The sequence below is a fragment of the Erythrolamprus reginae genome, chromosome 1, assembly GCF_031021105.1.
Source record: "Erythrolamprus reginae isolate rEryReg1 chromosome 1, rEryReg1.hap1, whole genome shotgun sequence".
In the NCBI taxonomy this organism is placed as follows: domain Eukaryota; kingdom Metazoa; phylum Chordata; class Lepidosauria; order Squamata; family Dipsadidae; genus Erythrolamprus; species Erythrolamprus reginae.
This window is the reverse complement of record NC_091950.1, coordinates 223,869,493-223,888,593: the sequence shown is the minus strand read 5'-3', so window position 1 is coordinate 223,888,593 and position 19,101 is coordinate 223,869,493. Positions and strand designations below refer to the sequence as shown.

Genomic DNA, 19,101 nt, shown 5'->3' with positions numbered 1-19,101 from the left:
TGGTCTGACCATAACAAAGGTAGCACTTCTAAGCCCCTTAGTCTCAAACCATTACTCAATTGTTCAGAGAGGAATACCATGTCGGGTGCATGCCCCCCCTCATGAGTCGGACCCTGTACTACTTGAGTCAGGTCCATGGGTCCATGAACTCCTGCGCTAGCCCAGAGGTTTCGCCGAGCGACGGTAGGTTAAAGTCCCCCAAGAGAATAAGTCTGGGGAACCCCACCGCCAGCCCTGCTACCTCCTCGAGCAGCATAGGGAGGGCTGTTGACACGCAGCTGGGAGGCAGGTACGTGAGCAACAAGCCCACCTGAACTCCTAAGTCCAACTTCACCAGGAGGGACCCACAACCCACAATCTCTGGAGCAAGGAATCTACGCAGGCAAAGGCTCCCCCTGGCTATAATAGCCACTTCTTCCCCCCCTTCCCTGGGGTTGAGGCTGATGCCATACTTGCAACCTGGCTGGGCAAATTTCAGAGAGAGGAACTCCTCTCTGGGCCCAGCCAGGTTTCAGTCATACATGTCAGGTGGGCCTCCTCATTCAGGATCAAATCCCGGATGAGGAGAGCTTTATTTACCAGTGACCTGGCATTGAGTAGGAACAGCCTGAGCCCAGGGCCAGAGTTACACTCATCACCAGTACGCTGGGGTGAGCTCATGGAGCCGGAAGAAGGGATCGTTATTAAGCAACGATCCCTCCTTCCCCTGGAACAGCTAGCTCCATGGCTCCCACCATATCTGCCTCTCCCCAGCAACACCGGGATATTCTGACCCTCTGTCACCCCAGAGATAGTTGCCCCCTCCCCTCCTGCCTCTCCAGTGTCGGGTGTGCCAAGTATTTCATTCATACCATATTCATTCATCTTATCCACACCATAATCCCACCCATCCCACCCATCTCTCCCACCCTAGCCATCCCATCCACCCTCATTCAATCTACCCCATTCCTTCCAATAGTCATAAACATCCATCATTAAACCCCCCCAATAGTAATTAAAATATAATTAATAGAATAAAATATAATTAATACAATTAATTAAAACACTAGTAAAGTAATCCCCCTAAAATTGGCTAAAAAACAATAAACATAAAACATAAAGACATAGACAAAATAACATAGAAAATCATTAAATTAGCTAATAGTTCTTATGGAAAAAGAAGAGCAGCAGCAAGTGGGCGCCAGACTCCGGGTTGGTTTAGTTCTAACAAGGTCCAATGCCAATATCTGAGTTTCAGAGTACAATAGTAAGGTGGTCTTCTCAATGTTGGCCACAGCCACTGACCAGCACTGTAAGAATTCTGTCTCTCTACCTCGGTTTGAATTGTCCCAAGTTCTTCTCTCTGTGTGGGAACTCCAATTGTCGCCGAATGCCCCAGTCGCCCTCCAGTAGCCATCAGACCCGCTGGGTAAAATCTCTGGCTCTCCTCGCCCTTTGTTGTTCTGCAGAGCTCGCAAAACTCAAAGCACCCACACGATCCCAGTACAAACAGCACAAACAGTTGCAAAGTCTTTGTCCTCCCCTTTCACGGCAGCTCCACTCTTCACTTCAGCCATGCTCGTTGGCAGCTCGAATTCCGACAACAGGCGACGGTCCCTCCGACGCCAGGTGCCCCCACCATTTGGCAACCCGACGTACCAGGCCTGTCTAGTCCAATAAGCCAGGGTTGGCAAAGCTGTCTGGCTAGGTTCGCTGATCTTAGCATGAAGAAGGTTGCGATATTTCTCAATCTCCAAGTTGGTGCATGAGGCGGCTCAGTTTTTGCTCATAGCCGCCATTTCCCGAGCCCCAGCTAGTCAGCCCTCGGTACTTCTTGTAAACAAATTATGTCCATATTTAATTTTTTTGAGTTTAGAAAATATTTTATTTCTCTTATTTGGTGTGATAAGTCCATTAACATTCAGTGAGATCCATTTAATCTGTTGATCCATATTTGTTAATTTTTTAACTTTTCCTATCTTAAGGCTTTTGCCTTTCTGTTGCTGATCTCGTCATAACTCTTTCTCTCTTTTCCTTAGCTGCTAGTTGTTTTTCAAATTCTTCTGTGATTGCAATATTCTCAAGTGGTAATGATAGTATTAGTTCCATCCCCCCTGCTGCTATGTCCAATAAATATTCTTCAGTCAGTTCCAATAATCCTCCCTCTGCAGCTGCTGGTTGGGCTGTTTCTGTTCCCTTTATTTTTACTTGTGGTTCCCTCTCACCTCGTCCTGTCTGTACCGAAATTTTGTCTGAAGAATATATCAGCCTTATTAACTGTATCCAATCTGTATCTTTGTCCTTGCCAGAACACGAAAATACCTTCTGGAACCAACCATCAGAAATTTACTCCTCTTTCATTAAGTTTTCTTATCAAAAATTGATATTCTCTTCTTAAATATCTTACCTTCCTTGGCACTTGCTTCAAAATAATAATTTCTTTTTCTCGGTATTTAAATGTTGTATTTCTCATTTTTTGTAGTACTTGGATTCTACATTCCTTTTTAATAAATCTTACATGAGCTTCTCTCAGTAAGTTATTCTTCATAGCAAATCGAGTATTTGTAAGCCTCATCAATATCATTGAATATTTCTTTTTCTTCCTCTAAAGGTTCTGATAATACTTCAGCAATTATTTCCCGCAAATCTTCTCCTCTTCCGGAATATTTTGAAAGCGTAAATAAAATTCAGATCAGTCAGTTTGCATAATAATGCCTTTTCCTGGACTTTATTAACTGTAGCCAACTCCTCCAGCTTTGAATCATGCCTTTCTACCTTTTCTTCTATCTTTTGTAAACGCTGCTCATTTTTTCCCATCATTTCTTTCATTTCTGCTTTCATCTGATTTACATTCTCATTCACTTGACTCAAACTTTCCTTTGTAGAGCAAAGGATGCCCACAAATATTTACCTCCGAGTCCTCAGAGAGGGGCGGCATACAAATCTAATAAATTATTATTATTATTATTATTATTATTAAAAGTAATCCAATAAGAAAAGACTTCTCAGTAATCCAAGAAAAACCAGAACCTCCCCAAAAACAAAACGAAAAACAACAATCACAAGCCTCCCGAAATCCAAAAAATAAAGAATAAATCCAAAGGAAGGGGAGTCCCCCCAAAAAAGTTTTTAAACAAACCCACACACACAAAAAGAACCTCCCAATCAAAAAGAGGGAGAAGGAAAAACAAGAAAGGAACAGTGAAGAAAGGAGAGGGTGAAATATTTATACATCCAAAGTAAAAATCAAACGAGGAAAAAAAGAATAGTGGTGTTTTGTTTTCTTTCTCTTTTTTTCAAAATAAAAATAACACACAAAAAAGGAAGAATAAACAAAGGTCTTTAGGAAAAAAATATTTTGCACTATCTTAGTCCAAAATTAACAGAACTCCCAAACAAAGTAAAAAACAACAACCACAGAATCTTAACTTTCCCACCAGGTGGTCTTGTTATGGGAAATTCTAACTGCCCAAGATCATTGATAAGGCAACCACAAAAACTTGACATTTAAAATGTAGCTTTATCTGCTCACCACATCCACTAGATGGCAGCCCCTTCCCCCAAAAAAGCCAAAAGTAAAAATATAATATAAAGCAATCTACAAAAAATATAATATAAAGCAATCTATTTCTTCCTGTTTCCAGATTCAAAAAATAGTGAAATAGTACAGCATTCTCAAGAAAAGCCTCCACCAACAAAAATTAATGTGTTTCAGTTATTAGCTCTTTGTTACAAACTTTTTCAAGGTACTTCTTAATTGCAGTCCTCTCCGGGAAAGGACATTATAAAACAATCACACACTTGCTGCTGGAATGTGTAGGAGTCTCTTTCCCTCCTTAATTGCAAGCTTCAAAACAGAGCAGAGGCAACTCTCTTTCAAGTTACCCCCTTTCTAGTAAATTTTAAACACAAGGAAAAAAAATCTCACCCAGATGGCTTCATTTGCTGTTTTCTTCTTTGCTGCCGCTACTTTGCCATGCTTAAGATAATGTAAACGTACCTCCAGCAGCAACTGGTCAAAAGGGGCTGGTTCCACTAGGGTTTTGCACCCATCCTATGGATCTCCAGATTTTCCCCTCCCAGTCCCAACCCTTCAAGTCAGGATTGGTGCAGAAAAGCACTCCCCAAATTGCCGCAGAACGGCTAGCCCCCCTCTGAGCTTGGGAAGAAGCTGCCAACTCGCATGGAAGAAGTCAGCCCCCCCAATGTAAAGTGCAACTTGACCTTTTTTGTGTGATCTAGTTTTCATAAATATTTTGTATCCTTTTATCTGTATATTGCAGTCGTGTTTCATACCACCAGGTTTCTGTTATTCCAACTATGTCATATTCACCCTCGTGCAATAATATTTCCAGTTTACCCTGTTTGTTCCCCAGGCTTTGTCTGTTTGTGTAAAGGCATTTGAGTTGTTTGTTGTGAGCTGCCCTGAGTTTTTGGAGAGGGGCGGCATACAAGTCTAATAATTATTATTATTGTTGTTGTTGTTGTGTCTGATTCCTGGTAGGCATTTTGTATCTTCTTGGTGTTTGAGTTTGTCTTGTACCCCATCCTTGTTTCGTTCGTTGTTTGATCCTATAATATGGTCACTCTCCCCTGTCAGTTTTACTTTAAAGCCCTCCTGACGAGTTGGGTCAGTCAGTTTCCAAAGACATTCTTCCCAGCCTTGGTGAAGTGAAGCCTGCCCTTTGCTAAAATCCCATCCTGGAGGTAATGTAGATTGTGATCTAGGAAACCAAAGTTCTTTTGGCAACACCAACCATTTAACCAGTGATTTATTTATGGGATTTTATGTTCTCTTGCTGGGTATTGTCCTTTTGTTGGTAGTATGGATGAAAAAACTACCTGTACCCAAGTCTTTAACTTGGTTGCACAGTTGGTTGTAGTCCCTCATTATTGCTTTCAAGTCCTGTATTGTCTGTTGCTACATAGAATACTAGTGGGGGTAATAGTCAATGGGTTTTATTATTTGGGTTAGGTTTTGTGTTATGTCGGAGATTTTAGCTCCAGGGAGGCAGCATACCTCTCTGGATTGATTGTCCGGTCTGCAGATGGCAGGTTCGATTCCTCTAAGACTGTGTTTCCCAACCTTTTTTGAGCCGCGGCACATTATTCATATTTTCAAAATCCTGGGGAACACTGAACGGGGGGGGGGGGGCCTAAAAAAAGGTTTGGACAAAAAAAACCCCTCTTCCTCCATTTTGCTCTATTTCTCCCTCCCTCTTTCTCTCGCCTCCTTCCTTCCCTTCTTTCTCTCCATCCCTCTTTCTCTCTTGTTTGCTCTCTTTCGCTCTCCCTCCTTCCCTCCCTCTGTCTTTCTCTCTCCCTTGCTCTCTCTGCCTCTCTTGCTATCTCTCTTTCATTCTCTCTCTTTCTCTGTCTCTTGCTATCTTTCTTTCTTTCTCTCTCTCTCTCTTGCTATGTCTCTTTCTTTCTCTCTCTCTCTCTCTGTCTCTCTCTCTCTTTCTACCACGCCGACAACAGTGGCATCGAGCGGGAGCCCTGACAGCGGCAGCTGGACGTGCTGCTGTACGCCGTATATGCTGGCGCTGCGCTGGGCATGGGCGTGGGGCTGGCACCTCCGGCCCAGCCAGCGAGCCAGTGCCAGCCCCGCAGCGCCAGCATGTACATCTCCAGCAGCACGTCCAACTGCCACCGTCGGTGCCTCCACCCTGGAGCTCCCTCTCGCCGCCGCCATCTCCCCGTGACTGCCTGGGGCCGCTGCAGCCGGCACCCTCCCGCTCCCACCGCCAGTGCCCTCCCGCCGGGCCCCAAAGGACACTTGCCGCCGACACCAGGGAAGCTCCAGCTGGGCGGGGCACTGCCGGTGCCGGTGCCTCCGACCTGGAGCTCCCACTCGCAGCTGTCCCCCGGCTACTGCCCGATGCCGCTGTTTCCGGCGCTCTCCTGCTGGGCCCCAAAGAAGGAAGGCAGGGAAAAGGAGAGCTTCATTCTTCGCGCCTCCTTTTTCCCGCCTTCCTTCTTTGGGGCCCAGCAGGAGAGCGCCAGAAACAGCGGCATCGGGCAGTAGGCGGGGGACAGCTGCGAGTGGGAGCTCCAGGTCGGAGGCACTGGCACTGGCAGCGCCCCGCCCATCTGGAGCTTCCCTAGGAGCTTCACGGCACACTAGTGTGCCGTGGCACACCGGTTGGGAAATGCTGCTCTAAGAATTCAGTCTCCAATTACCAGCACTCTCCTTTTTTTTTTTTTACTGGGGTGGCTTGGGGAGTTCTTTTCTTTGTTGTGGTGTCTACTGATGGTGCTGCTTTGTTGTGGTTTCTTTCTGGTGATTCTTTGACAGTTGTTTGTTTATTTTCCTCTTGGGAGTCCATGGTATCGGTTGCTTGTAGCCAGTGGAATTGGGTGTGGGTAGGTTGGTTTTGGTAGAAATCTTGTATTTGGTTTGTGCTTTCTTCCGTAGGTGACATGTATTCAGCTGTTTTCTTCCTCTGAGGGGTTGGCTCTGTTTTGTTCCTTTGAGGGGTTGGTTCTACTAGGGGTTGTTTGGTCTTTTGGTCTTTCAGGTTGTGCTTGTTCTTTTGATGAATTTTGGGGGTTTCCATTTTGATAGTTGAATTTTGGGATGTTTAGATTTTTTTCTAGATTTTCTATTTTTTCTTCAAGTAGTTGGATCAATTTACATTTGATGCATGTAAAGTTTTGGAGGTTTGTGGGCTGAAGTGTGTACATAGAGCACGGTTGACAAATCACAATGGAGTCTGCTCCTTCCTTCTCCTCCTTGTGTGTGGCTGGTTTATCTTCCATGTGTGTGGTTGGTATACAGATATGTGTGGGAGTATGGTCTGAGGAGACTTAGCTTGTTAGCTTTGGTTTGCAAGATGAGTTTGAGAGTGTAGTGTGAAGAGAGTTGGTTAGGGGTAAGTGTCCAATTGTGTCCAATAGCTGTCCAGTTAAGGATTGGGGAGAGTCTGTTTTTCAAACAGGTTTTGGTTTTTTTCTTTTTCTTTGGGTCACGTGGTCTATTTGTTTTCTTGTGAAGTCACCAGGTGTGTGTCTCAATAGTAACAGCTGCTAGTCAATTCAATGATGAGGGTGGGGGTGAGCCCTATCCTAGTCATGAGCTGGGTATCAGGACTCCGGCAAGTATCCATCATCAGCTGGGTGTTGGGGCATCATCAGCTAGGCGTCAGGGGCTTTTGGGTGGATCCATCATCAGCTGGGCATCGTGGGTTTTCAGCGGGTATTGACTTGGCTCCATTGGGATCATGGGCTTCTGGTGGACATTGGGATGGCTCCGTCAGTGTAGGGAAAGCTCAACTGGGCTGCAGCAAGATGCCAATTCCTACAACCAGTCCAGACAAATAATCATATTTTGAAAACTGCTGGGAGTTCAAGATTCGCTAAAACCAGTACAGTATCCCCATCTTGGCTTTGCCAGATTTTATTTTATTTATTTACTGTTTGTGTTGGAAGGGACTCTGTGGCTCTTCTAGTCCAACCTCCTGTTGGTACAGGAAAACCTATACCATTCCAGACATATGCAGTCTAGTCTCCTCTTGAAGGTCTCCAGTGTTGGAGCATTCACGACCTCCACAGGCAGGCCATTCCACCGGTTGATTGCTCTCACCATCAAAAAGTTCTTCCTTATTTCTAGGTTGAATCTCTCATTGGTCAGCTTCCACAATACAATAAACAAACACAATAATGCACACAGTTCTTAATCCTGAAAGAGATTTAAATGGGTTCAGATAATCACTTTCCTCCAGGATCCCCTGGAGTTGTTGACCACTTTCTTAATTCTTTTAAAAATAATGTTGGAGTTTGGACCATAATTGTCCAGAATCATTGGGTCCAGTGACTTTTTCTTGAGCAGGGAGTGTATGACTGTCTCCTTTGAAGCCAAATGGGACTATCCCCTCTTGTCAAAGAATTGATTAAAAGACAGTATCAGATTTAATAGCCATAGTTCCACAAATCATGAATTCGTGAAGTGTACAATTTTATATAATCAGATAAGTACATTTAATTGAATTCAACTGAATTAGAATGAGATTTACTTCAATCTGACATATATAAGATTTTGTTGCCAACTGAATATTATTTAATGCTTCCTTTAAGAACTAACATGTTTTTTTTTCTTTTCCTTTAGCACTTACAATAAAATATGGGCAGAAGCCCAAGAATCTCTCAACTGCTTGTTGCAAAAGGAGATTGAAGAGAAGTCCCCAAAGCCACTGAAAGACCGCCTATTAATTTTTCAGATACTTGCTACTTTCTACATCAAATATGTGCAGATATTTCACAACTTAGAATCAGCTTATGATCAGATTGTTCACCCACAAAAACGCTTAATTATTCGTCAAGTGTTAGATGGTGTAATGGGCCGTATCTTGGAATTGAAGAATGAAATGGTAGAATTGGAATACTCAGAATACCATTACTTTGATGACATTTTACAAGATCTTAAATTATCCCCTGTAAGTATACTTCAGAAATGCATATTTTCATGCGTGCATCCAGTCCCAACATAGTGCAGCTTTTTATTTTGTTCTTTGTCTTATTTTTTTTTTATTGTTAGTTAATTAGTTAGTTAGTTAGTTAGTTTACAAATCAAAGTTTTCTATCAATGTTAAACTTCACTTGGGAAGATCATATACTGTAGAAAAACACCAGAATCTCACAATCCTATAGTTGTTAGTGCTTCCAATTCTTGCATTGCAAAATTTACATGATTTTCATTTCAGAAATATAGAGATCTAGATCGATATTTCTGTTAAGGTATGGTAAATGATAATTTCCAGAGGGTTTTTTTTTAGAAATTCAGATTATAGTATTACTTTAAATGTATATATAGAGAGTATATACATTCTACACTAGTATGTAGTGTAGAATATATACTCTAGGATATAGAGCAGTGATGGCGAACCTTTTTTTCCTCATGTGCCAAAAGAGCGTGGGCGAGTGTCCACACCCATAATTCAATGTCTGGGGAAGGTGAAAACAGCTTCCCCTACCCCCTGGAAGCTCTCTGGAGGTCCTCTGGAGGCTGGAAATGGCCTGTTTCCCAACTTTGGTGGGCCTAGTAGGCTAGAGTTTCGCTCTCTCCAGGATCCAAAGGCTTCCCTGGAGCAGGGAGAGGGTAAAAATGCTCTCCCCCAGCCCCCTGGAGGCTCTCTAGAAGCCAAAAATGCCCTCCCAGTGCCTCTGAGCTAAAAATCAGCTGGCTGGCACACATATGCACATTGGAGCTAAGCTAGGGCAACAGCTTGGGTGCCAGCAGGTATGGCTCCATGTGCCATCTATGGCACCCATGTCATAGGTTCACCATCACTGATGAGTATACTAGTATATATTTTATTATATAAACAGACATATTACCATATAGAAAAATAATTATCAGAGGAGGCATATACTGTTTCTATCTTTCGTATCATTTATCTATACAATAGAACAATTGTTTGTCTGTTCTGGTGCAACTACTGTATTTTAAGTTACTTTCATTTTAAAGTAATTTTGTTGCAGATTTTTTTAGCCATTTGGAATCGTAATGTGATTGTATCCTCGTTTGGGTGGAGAGATCATTTTAAAGATTTTGGGAAATTAGAATGAAATAAAACTTTCATAGCTAGATGGCTGTGCAAGCATTCCATATTCTTTAGAGCTAGACCCTCAGAATTGTTATAAAATTTTCCCACTCAACAGTTTAGAGATGAAAATTGGATCCATTCCTGCATGAGTCAGCCCAGAGATACCTGCAACAAATCCATAGATGTTACTAGATAGACGCACCGAAAGAAAGCTCCCTCATGTGAAGGAAGAAAAGTGAAAGTTAACCCCCGACAACCCTCTCTAGCTTGGTGAAAAGCGGATTGAGAGGAAGCAAGTTGAACAGAGCTGTTGAAAACTTTATAAGAAAGAGTGTAAAGAAGAAGCAATTAACAGTTTTAAACGTGAGTAAGGGGGAAAAGTGAGAACAAAGGAAAAGATGGCGTCTACTTCGGAGCTGGAAGGAAAGATGGATTCATTGCTAACGGCATTTGCCAGTATGGGACAGCTACTCCAAGATATGAAAAAGCAGATAGCAGCTGTCGGAGCTGGGGTGTCGGAATTGAAAGAACAGTCTAAAACACAAGATCAAAGAATTGGGAAACTGGAGGAGGGGAAAGTCTCGCCAGGAACTACGCATAATTAACTTGGAGGACAGACAAAGGAGGCCCAATCTTCGCCTGAGAGGATTTCCTAAAGATTTTGCGGAGAGTAAACATCTTATTCAAGCAATTCACCAGTGGTTCAGTGAAAACAATGTTAAATGTGACCCAGAAGAATTTGAAAGAGCGCACTGGGCTTTTGGATCTCGGAACCGAGGTGATCAAAAATATATTATTGTAAGGTTTACCTCGGAAAGGAGAGCGGCAGAAATATTCAGAGAGTTGAAGCAGATTCCAAACTTACGTTACAAGGCTATTCCAATACGCGTTTTAAAAGATTTGTCTGCTGAAACCCTCAAGATGAGAAATCAGATGAGAGAATTGACCTCCCAACTTTACGAAAATGGAATCAGGTTCTCGTGGCGTTATCCAGCTACAGTATTTGTTTTTAAAGACTCCAAAGTTTTCCAGGCGAGATCTTTGAAGGAGGGAAGAAATTTGCTTCATCAGCTGGGGATAAATCCGGAGGGTTCGTCCCAGGCACCGATATCGAAAAGCCAGCCAGAAGCAGGAGAGGATGAGTTGTTTATGCTCCAACCGATCCGTGCAGCAGAACAAAGCAAGGAAGAAAAAATTGCAGCTCTCCAGAAGGAACTGGAATTTCTCCAGGAGAAAGAGAAAGAGAAAAGAGACGAGCCAAGAGTTACGCGCCAGAAGAAGAAATAATGAACTGAACTGAGCTGATTTGCTAATATGGTACCATGGTTTCCAACTAATTAATCTCTTTTTTGTGTATTTTTTTGGTTTTTTTCGCTAACTAATAAGGAGAGAAGAGGGAAGGAGGGGGGAATCTTTTGATATGCTATTAAATGGGGAGAGATGGGGGAGCTTTCTGGTGGAACGCAAATCCAGGAGTGCCTCTCGATAACGAAAGGTTTTTTCGTTGCCTCCCCCTGGGGGGGGGTGTCAGGGAAGAGGCACTGGGGTGGGGATTCATGGTAATTAAAAAGCATTTTTCCGGTAGGCTCTGTTTTGCAGGAGGGGGAAATGTATTTAAAATTATGTAAATGGGTGATATAGGGTTATTGTCGTTGAATGTAAATGGTCTCGCATCACAGAAAAAACGTTATAGAATCATGAAGCTGGCTAGGGATAGTAAAGCTGATATTTTATTCTTATCAGAAACTCATAAAGGAAGGGAAAAAACAGATAAATTAGTTACAAATAGCGAGTGGCAACAAGTTTATGAGTCGAGAGGAACGGCCAAATCTAGAGGAGTCGCCATCTTGTTTAACCGAAGAGTGTACTTTCAATTAATTAATATTAAAAGGGACAAAGACAGTAGAATGTTATTTATTAAGGGGAAAATAAAAAATAAGTTAGTAACCTTAGCGGTAATCTATGCCCCCAATGTAAATGCAAAACAATTTATAATGAATGTAAAACAGAAACTAGATAATTTTGCGGAAGGTACAGTGATTTTAGGCGATTTCAACTTGGAATTAACAGCAGGGAGGGGGAAAAAGAAAAAATTACATTTAAATAAAATCAATATGACGGATTTACATGAAAACATAGTAAATAGGGACACCTTTTATTCTGCAAGACATAATAAATTTAGTTGTATTGATTATATGTTAATTACCGTATTTTTCGCTCTATAAGACGCACCTGCTGATAAGACGCACCTAGTTTTTAGAGGAGGAAAATAGAAAAAAAAATATTTTGAGCCAAAAAGTAGGCTAAAATATTTATTACAATAACACTGCCCTAGGGGAATTGGGAAAATATACAAACAAGCCCCCCTCTCTCTTTCTTTCTATCTCTCCCTCTTTCTCTCTACCTTTCTTTCTCTTTCTCTCTCTCCCTTTCTCTGTCCCTCTCTTTCTTTCTCTCTGTCCCTCTTTCTTTCTCTCTGTCCCTCTTTCTTTGTCTTATCTCTCCTTCTCTCACTCACTCTCTTTGTATCTCTCTCTTTCTCTCTCTCCTTCTCTATCTCTCCCTCTTTCTCTCTCCCCCTTTCTATCTCTCCTCTCCCTTTCTCTGACCCTCTCTTTCTTTCTCTCTGTTCTTCTCTTTATTTCTCTCTGTCCCTCTTTCTTTCTCTCTGTCCCTCTCTTTCTTTCTCTCTGTCCCTCTCTTTCTTTCTGTCCCTCTTTCTTTCTCTCTGTCCCTCTCTTTCTTTCTCTCTGTCCCTCTCTTTCTTTCTCTCTGTCCCTCTCTTTCTTTCTCTCTGTCCCTCTTTCTTTCTCTCTGTCCCTCTCTTTCTTTCTCTCTGTCCCTCTCTTTCTCTCTGCCCCTCTCTTTCTTTCTCTCTGTCCCTCTTTCTTTCTCTCTCTTATCTCTCCTTCTCTTACTCACTCTCTTTGTATCTCTCTCTTTCTCTCTCTCTTTCTCTATCTCTCCCTCTTTCTCTCTCCCCCTTTCTATCTCTCCTCTTCCTTTCTTTCTCTCTCTTTCTTTCTCCCTTATTTTTTCTGTTTTTCTGCTGTGGGCGGTTTAGGGCCCCTCAAACCCCGACGACCTCGCCCCCGGATCCTGGCTGGGACAGGGCAGCTTCCTCTGACAGGCGCCGTGCGGGGCCGAGGGGGCTCAGCAGGAGGCGCAGCGGCGGGCGGAGAGAGGGAAGGGGGGGCAGCGGCGTCCCTCCTGGCCTTGGCGGGCCGCCCGACCCTCCCCACCTCCTGCAAACGCGGCGGGCGGCGGGGGAGAGCGAAGAGCCGGCTCCGGTGGGCGCAGGGCTTGGCTGGCTGGCTGGCGGGGGGAGCGCCGCTGGTGGTGCGAAGGGAGACCCTCCTCCGGGAGGGAGGGGGCCAGGCAGCAGCTAGCCAGCCGAGTTCGCAGCCAAACTTTGCACAGGCGGCGGCCGGCTGCGAGCGACTGGCTGGGTTTTGGGTCTTCGAGACCTCCCCGCCTCCTGAAGCGATTCCCGTAGCCTTCCCAAAGGCTCGGAACCGCCAACGCTCCTCCGGTGCCGCTCCGCCTCCTAAACCTGCGGGGTGGAGGCGTCCCCCGGCCCAGCACTTCCGGAGGCCGAAAGGCGCGGCTCTCTTCGGGGTTGGGAAGAGGAGAGGCGGCGACAGAGGCGGCGGTCTCCAGATGAGTATATCGTCCCCCCCTCCCTGTCTGCATCTTCGCTCCATAAGACGTGGCTGATTTTTCATCCTACTTTGGGAGGAAAAAAACTGCGTCTTATGGAGCGAAAAATACAGTAATAAGACAGCTGAGGCAAAGCTCAAGAAAGTGGAAGTGAAAAGTATTTGGTTATCAGACCACGCGCCTTTACTAGCAGTGATCGAGTTAGAGGCTGGCAGGAAACAAAGGATTTGGAGATATAACCCTGTGGTTTCAGCTAATGAGGAAAATAGAATTAAATTACAAAAGGAACTGAATGGATTCTTTTGTATTAATGCAACAGGTGAAATTAAGCAAACAATAGTTTGGGATACACATAAGGCTGTTATGAGGGGTAATTGTATCAGTACTGAAGCTTTTATTAGGAAATCCTGGGAAACTGAAAGGAAAAATTTATTAAGAGAAATAGATTTAATCCAAGAAACCTTAAAAATTACAAGAAATAGAGATTGGAATTCACTATTATTACTTAAGAAAAAGAAATTACAATTACTTGATGAAGAAAGATGGAATAAAATGAAGATGATTATAAAACATAGAATTAGGGGATGGGGGAACAAATCAATGAAGCAAATGGTACACTATTTGAAAAAAAGAAAAGAGAAATCCCATATCTCTGCTTTAAAGGATAAGGAAGGTGTAATTAAACGTAGTAATGTAGAAATGGAAAAAATAATGAGTGACTTTTATGGGAATTTATACAAAAAAGAACATATTACTTTGCAAACCATAGAGGTCAAAGAGAAATTAACGGAAGAAGATAGACAAATGCTAAATGCAAAAATCACAAATGGTGAGATATCTAGAGTTATTAAAGGGTTGAAACCTGCTAAAGCCCCAGGTCCAGATGGTTTTACTGCTGAATATTATAAGACGTATATGAATGAATTATTACCTCATATGGAAAAATTGTTTAATAATGTAATTAAGACTTCTGAAACTCCACAGACGTGGAAAATATCAGAAATTATAACTATCCCAAAACCAGATCGTGATTTAACTGATCCAAGTTCTTATCGCCCTATCAGCTTATTAAATCAGGATTATAAAATATTTATGAAAATATTGGCAAACAGGGTGGAGAATATTTTACCAAAAGTAATTGGAGAAGACCAATATGGATTTGTTAAAGGAAGAAAGATTTACGAACCAATAAGGAACGTGGTCAATGTTATACACCATGCTACCAATACCAAAAGAAAACTAAGTATTCTAAAGTTAGATGTCTACAAAGCCTTTGACAAAGTTAATCATGATTACCTATTTCAACTATGTAAAGATTTAAATATGGGAGATTCATTCTGTAGAATTATAGAAACAATATATAAGGATAATATAGCTCAAATCAGAGTAAATGGTAACAGAACAGAAACGATTAAAATTCAGAATGGAACTAAGCAGGGTTGCCCACTATCCCCAATGTTATTTGTATTAGCAATTGAGACTTTAGCAAACAAAATTAGAAACGATAAGGATTCAGGCCCGGCTACAGCACGGAAACTGCTTTGGTCGCGTTGATGGATGATCTCTGGCGGGCCCAGGACAGGGGCTTGTCCTCTGTCCTGGTGCTTCTTGACCTCTCAGCGGCTTTCGATACCATCGACCATGGTATCCTTCTGCACCGACTAGAGGGGTTGGGAGTAGGAGGCACTGTTCTTCAGTGGTTCTCCTCAAACCTCTCTGGTCGGTCGCAGTCGGTGTTAGTAGGGGATCAGAGGTCGACCTCTAGGTCTCTCCCTTGTGGGGTGCCTCAGGGGTCGGTCCTCTCCCCCCTGCTATTTAATATCTACATGAAACCGCTAGGTGAGATCATCCAAGGGCATGGGGTGAGGTATCATCAATACGCCGATGATACCCAGTTATACATCTCCACCCCATGTCCAGCCAACGAAGCAGTGGAAGTGATGGGCCGGTGCCTGGAGGATGTTAGGGCCTGGATGAGTGTCAACAAGCTCAAACTCAACCCAGACAAGACGGAGTGGCTGTGGATCTTACCTCCCAAGGACAACTCCATCTGTCCGTCCATTACCCTGGGGGGAGAATCACTGGCCCCCTCAGAGAAGGTTCGCAACTTGGGCGTCCTCCTCGATCCACAGCTCACATTAGAGAAACATCTTTCAGCTGTGGCGAGGGGGACGTTTGCCCAGGTTCGCCTGGTGCACCAGTTGCGACCCTACTTGGACTGGGAGTCACTGCTCACGGTCACTCATGCCCTCATCACCTCGAGGCTTGACTACTGTAACGCTCTCTACATGGGGCTACCTTTGACAAATGTTCGGAAACTTCAGATCGTGCAGAATGCAGCTGCGAGAGCAATCATGGGCTTTCCCAAATATGCCCATGTCACACCAACACTCCGCAATCTGCATTGGTTGCCGATCAGTTTCCGGTCACAATTCAAAGTGTTGGTTATGACCTATAAAGCCCTTCATGGCACCGGACCAGATTACCTCAGGGACCGCCTTCTGCTGCACGAATCCCAGCGACCAGTTAGGTCCCACAGAGTGGATCTTCTCCGGGTCCCGTCAACTAAGCAATGTCGCCTGGCGGGACCCAGGGGAAGAGCCTTCTCTGTGGCGGCCCCGGCCCTCTGGAACCAACTCCCCCCAGAGATTAGAACTGCCTCCACCCTCCTTGCCTTTCGTAAACAACTTAAAACCCACCTCTGCCGCCAGGCATGGGGGAATTGAGATCCTCTTTCCCCCTAGGCCTTTACAATTCTATGCATGGTATGTATGTATGTATGTTTGGTTTTTATATTAATTGATTTTTAATCATCAATACCAAATTACTATTGTACACTGTTTTATTGTCGCTGTTAGCCGCCCCGAGTCTCTGGAGAGGGGCGGCATACAAATACAATAAATAAATAAATAAATAAATTGAGACTTTAGCAAACAAAATTAGAAACGATAAGGAATGGAGAGGTTATCAAATAGGGAAATTTGAATTGAAATTAAATTTGTTTGCAGATGACGCTATAATGATGTCTGAAACCCCAATCGAAATGATGAAAAGAATAATGATATTGCTCCAGGAATTTAAAGATCAATCGGGACTTATGGTTAATATAGAGAAATCAGAGATAATATGTTTAAATACTGGCCCTAAAGAGCAAATTGAGATACAAAAAATATCAGGATTGAAGTTAGGTTGTAAAAAAATGAAATACCTGGGAATTTGGTTGTTCAAGAATCCAATAAAAATAGTAACGGCCAACTATAATTTAATATGGAAAAAAAATCAGAAGCAGATAAAAAACTGGAAGGGTAAAAAGTTAGGAAGAATTGCCAAGATTAGGACCCTTAAAATGATGATAATACCAAAAATGATGTATCTGTTTCAGGTTCTACCGGGTATTTTCCCTGAGGCAAAATTAAGAGAATGGGACAGCAAATTAAATTTTTGGATTGAAGGAAACAAAAAGCTTAGAATAAGAAAACATTGGCAGTTTGCACAAGAGAAAGAGGGGGGTTGGGGCAGCCCGTGCCTAGTACTATATAGAGAAGCATTTCAAATAGAAAGGTTAATGGAATTACAGTTATGGGGGGAAAAGAAATGGGTAGAGTTAGAAAAGGAAATTAATAATATAAATAACAAAGAGTTGTTATTTAAAAATTGGAGTAGAACAGAAATTAGCAATTTAAGTGACCCTCTCAAAGCATGCTTAGAAATATGGTCTAAATGGCAGAGGAAAAGTGGAATTAGGATCTCCAGGCTATCAACGTTATATGTATTGAATATAGGGGATGATGTTAACTTAAGCAGAATTATCAAAGTATTAAATAGTAAAGGGATAACGAGAATTGAACAATTATATGAGAAAGATGGAAGAGTCAGTAGAACTCGATTGGAATGGTGGATTGGTAAACAGAAATGGTTGCAGATTAATGCAATAAGCACATATTTAAATAAAAGTGAGAATAAAGAAGCTCTCTTACGAGAAGAAAATTGCTTAGAAAAAATAATAAGAGAAAAGATAAATGAGTGTAAAGCACAAGCCGGTAATATATATAGAATGCTATTGCAGATGGAAGAGGAAGTAACAAAAAGTTTGACAAGATGCTGGCAAATTGACTTACAAATAGATGAAAGTGAAATGAAAGAAATAATAGAAAATATATATAAGATTAAAAACACGAGAGTTAGAGAGATGAGAAGGAAAATTTTACATAAATGGTACTATACACCAGTACAAATTGCACACTTCCAGGGGAAAGAGAAGGGTAATTGTTGGCATGGGTGCCAAGAAAAGGGAATCTTTATACATATGCTCTGGGAGTGTGCAGAAATTCAGAAATTCTGGAATGAAGTACAGAATGAAATTAATAAAATGCTAAACATTAACTGGACAATTACAAAAGAAATAGCAATTTTAATTAAATACAGAGAACTAGGAGAATTCAAGGAAATTAAAGCCTCAGCATTGGAAAGTGCTCAAGCGGTGATGGTATTAGGTTAGAAAGACTCTACAAAATGGACACTACAAAATTGGTACTGGTACATGGTGAACCACATACACTTCGAAATTATGGAAATAAGATTAAATAATTTTGATGAGAACAAATTGGAGAAGCTGATGGTACAATGGAATAAGGTAAAAGATTATATGTTGAGTAGAATCTGTGATGTAAATATGAAAAATAAACTGCAATCACTCTTTTAGTAATATTTGATGCAAGATAGAGCCAAGGAACAATAGATAAACAAATTAAATTCTTTGAATCCTTTTGTATGGGTGGTGGGAGTGATGGGGGGTGTCTTGTTGTTAGGTGATGGGCACATGCACCGTGCACTGTTGTATGTTTGTTTTATGTAACTATTTTATAAAATCAATAAAAAATTTATTTTTTAAAAAAAAGATGTTACTAGAGCCCATGAACTTTTGAATTTTCCTGCCATGTAGTCAGATGCTAAACTAACAGGTATGCCTTTGTTCACACCTCAAAATAGTCACAGCTGCCATCAGTTCTCCACTCTTAGTCTCTGCCAGGCTTCTTCTAACATCTCTTCTTGTCAGTTCAGCTTTGACATTGCCTTCAATTTTAGCTACCCTTTTTTGTTTTCCACTTGCTTAATAATTGTCTCATCCTATCCTTCTTAATTTTTTAGTACATCAGTGCCTGCCCTTAGTTTTCATTCATCATCAAGACTTATACATAGAACATTGACATAGAACAGGGGTGTCAAGCTCGATTTCACTGAAGGCCACATCAGGATTGTAGTTGACCTTGGGGGATCATGGCTGATCAGTTGAGCATGACCGCGGTGGATGCAGCCAGCTTGTTTCTCACATTGAGAGACGCCTGTGGTATCCATTGTCTCTAGCAGAGGAAAGCAAGATCAGGATGAGCTCCTAGCTCTTGTTCACCAGAGGAGCCTCGCCACTCTCCTCCGGCCATGCGAAGACCCTAGACAGCGGTGTGTGAGAGTCCTGGGCAGTGGAGAGCAAGCTCCCAGTCCAGCTCTTGAGCTTCCAAAGCACTGGGACCCCACAGCTCACCCAGCCCCTCTTCTCCAAGGGGGGCACCTGTCTGTGCTTACCTCCTCGATGCTGCTGCTATGCTCACTTTTTGTGGCCAGTAGGCAGTAGGGCAAAGTGTGTGAGTCAAAAGGAGGCCTACTCTCTCTCCTTGCAAAGGGTTCAGAAATGGGTTCCTCCCAGTTTGCCCATACCAGTAGCAAACCATTGGTCATGTCATGATGATGCCATGGAAATGGTTCAGTCATCGCGATTCAGACAATGATATCGCTATTTTGGTGTGTGTGTGTGTGAATTTTTTTCAAGGGTTTTTTCCTTCTGCACATGTGCAGAAGCCAAGTTTTCAGCACTGTGCAAGCATCACTATCATGTTGTCTTCTTTTTGGGGGTGGGGTGGGG

At 42.6% G+C, this 19,101-nt stretch overlaps 1 protein-coding gene across 5 annotated transcripts in view; it reads left to right on the top strand.

The window, feature by feature from the left end:
• Window positions 1–19,101, top strand: part of IQCA1 (IQ motif containing with AAA domain 1) — a 464,058-nt gene that overhangs the window by 34,863 nt on the left and 410,094 nt on the right. For all 5 annotated transcript variants that reach the window (XR_011557328.1, XM_070732268.1, XM_070732270.1 and 2 more), the window contains exon 2: window positions 8,087–8,414. Coding sequence is in view for 4 of the 5 variants with exons in the window: in XM_070732268.1 (XP_070588369.1) it covers window positions 8,087–8,414 (328 nt within the window). In the remaining variant the exon portion in view is untranslated. The remainder of the gene's footprint in view (window positions 1–8,086; window positions 8,415–19,101) is intronic.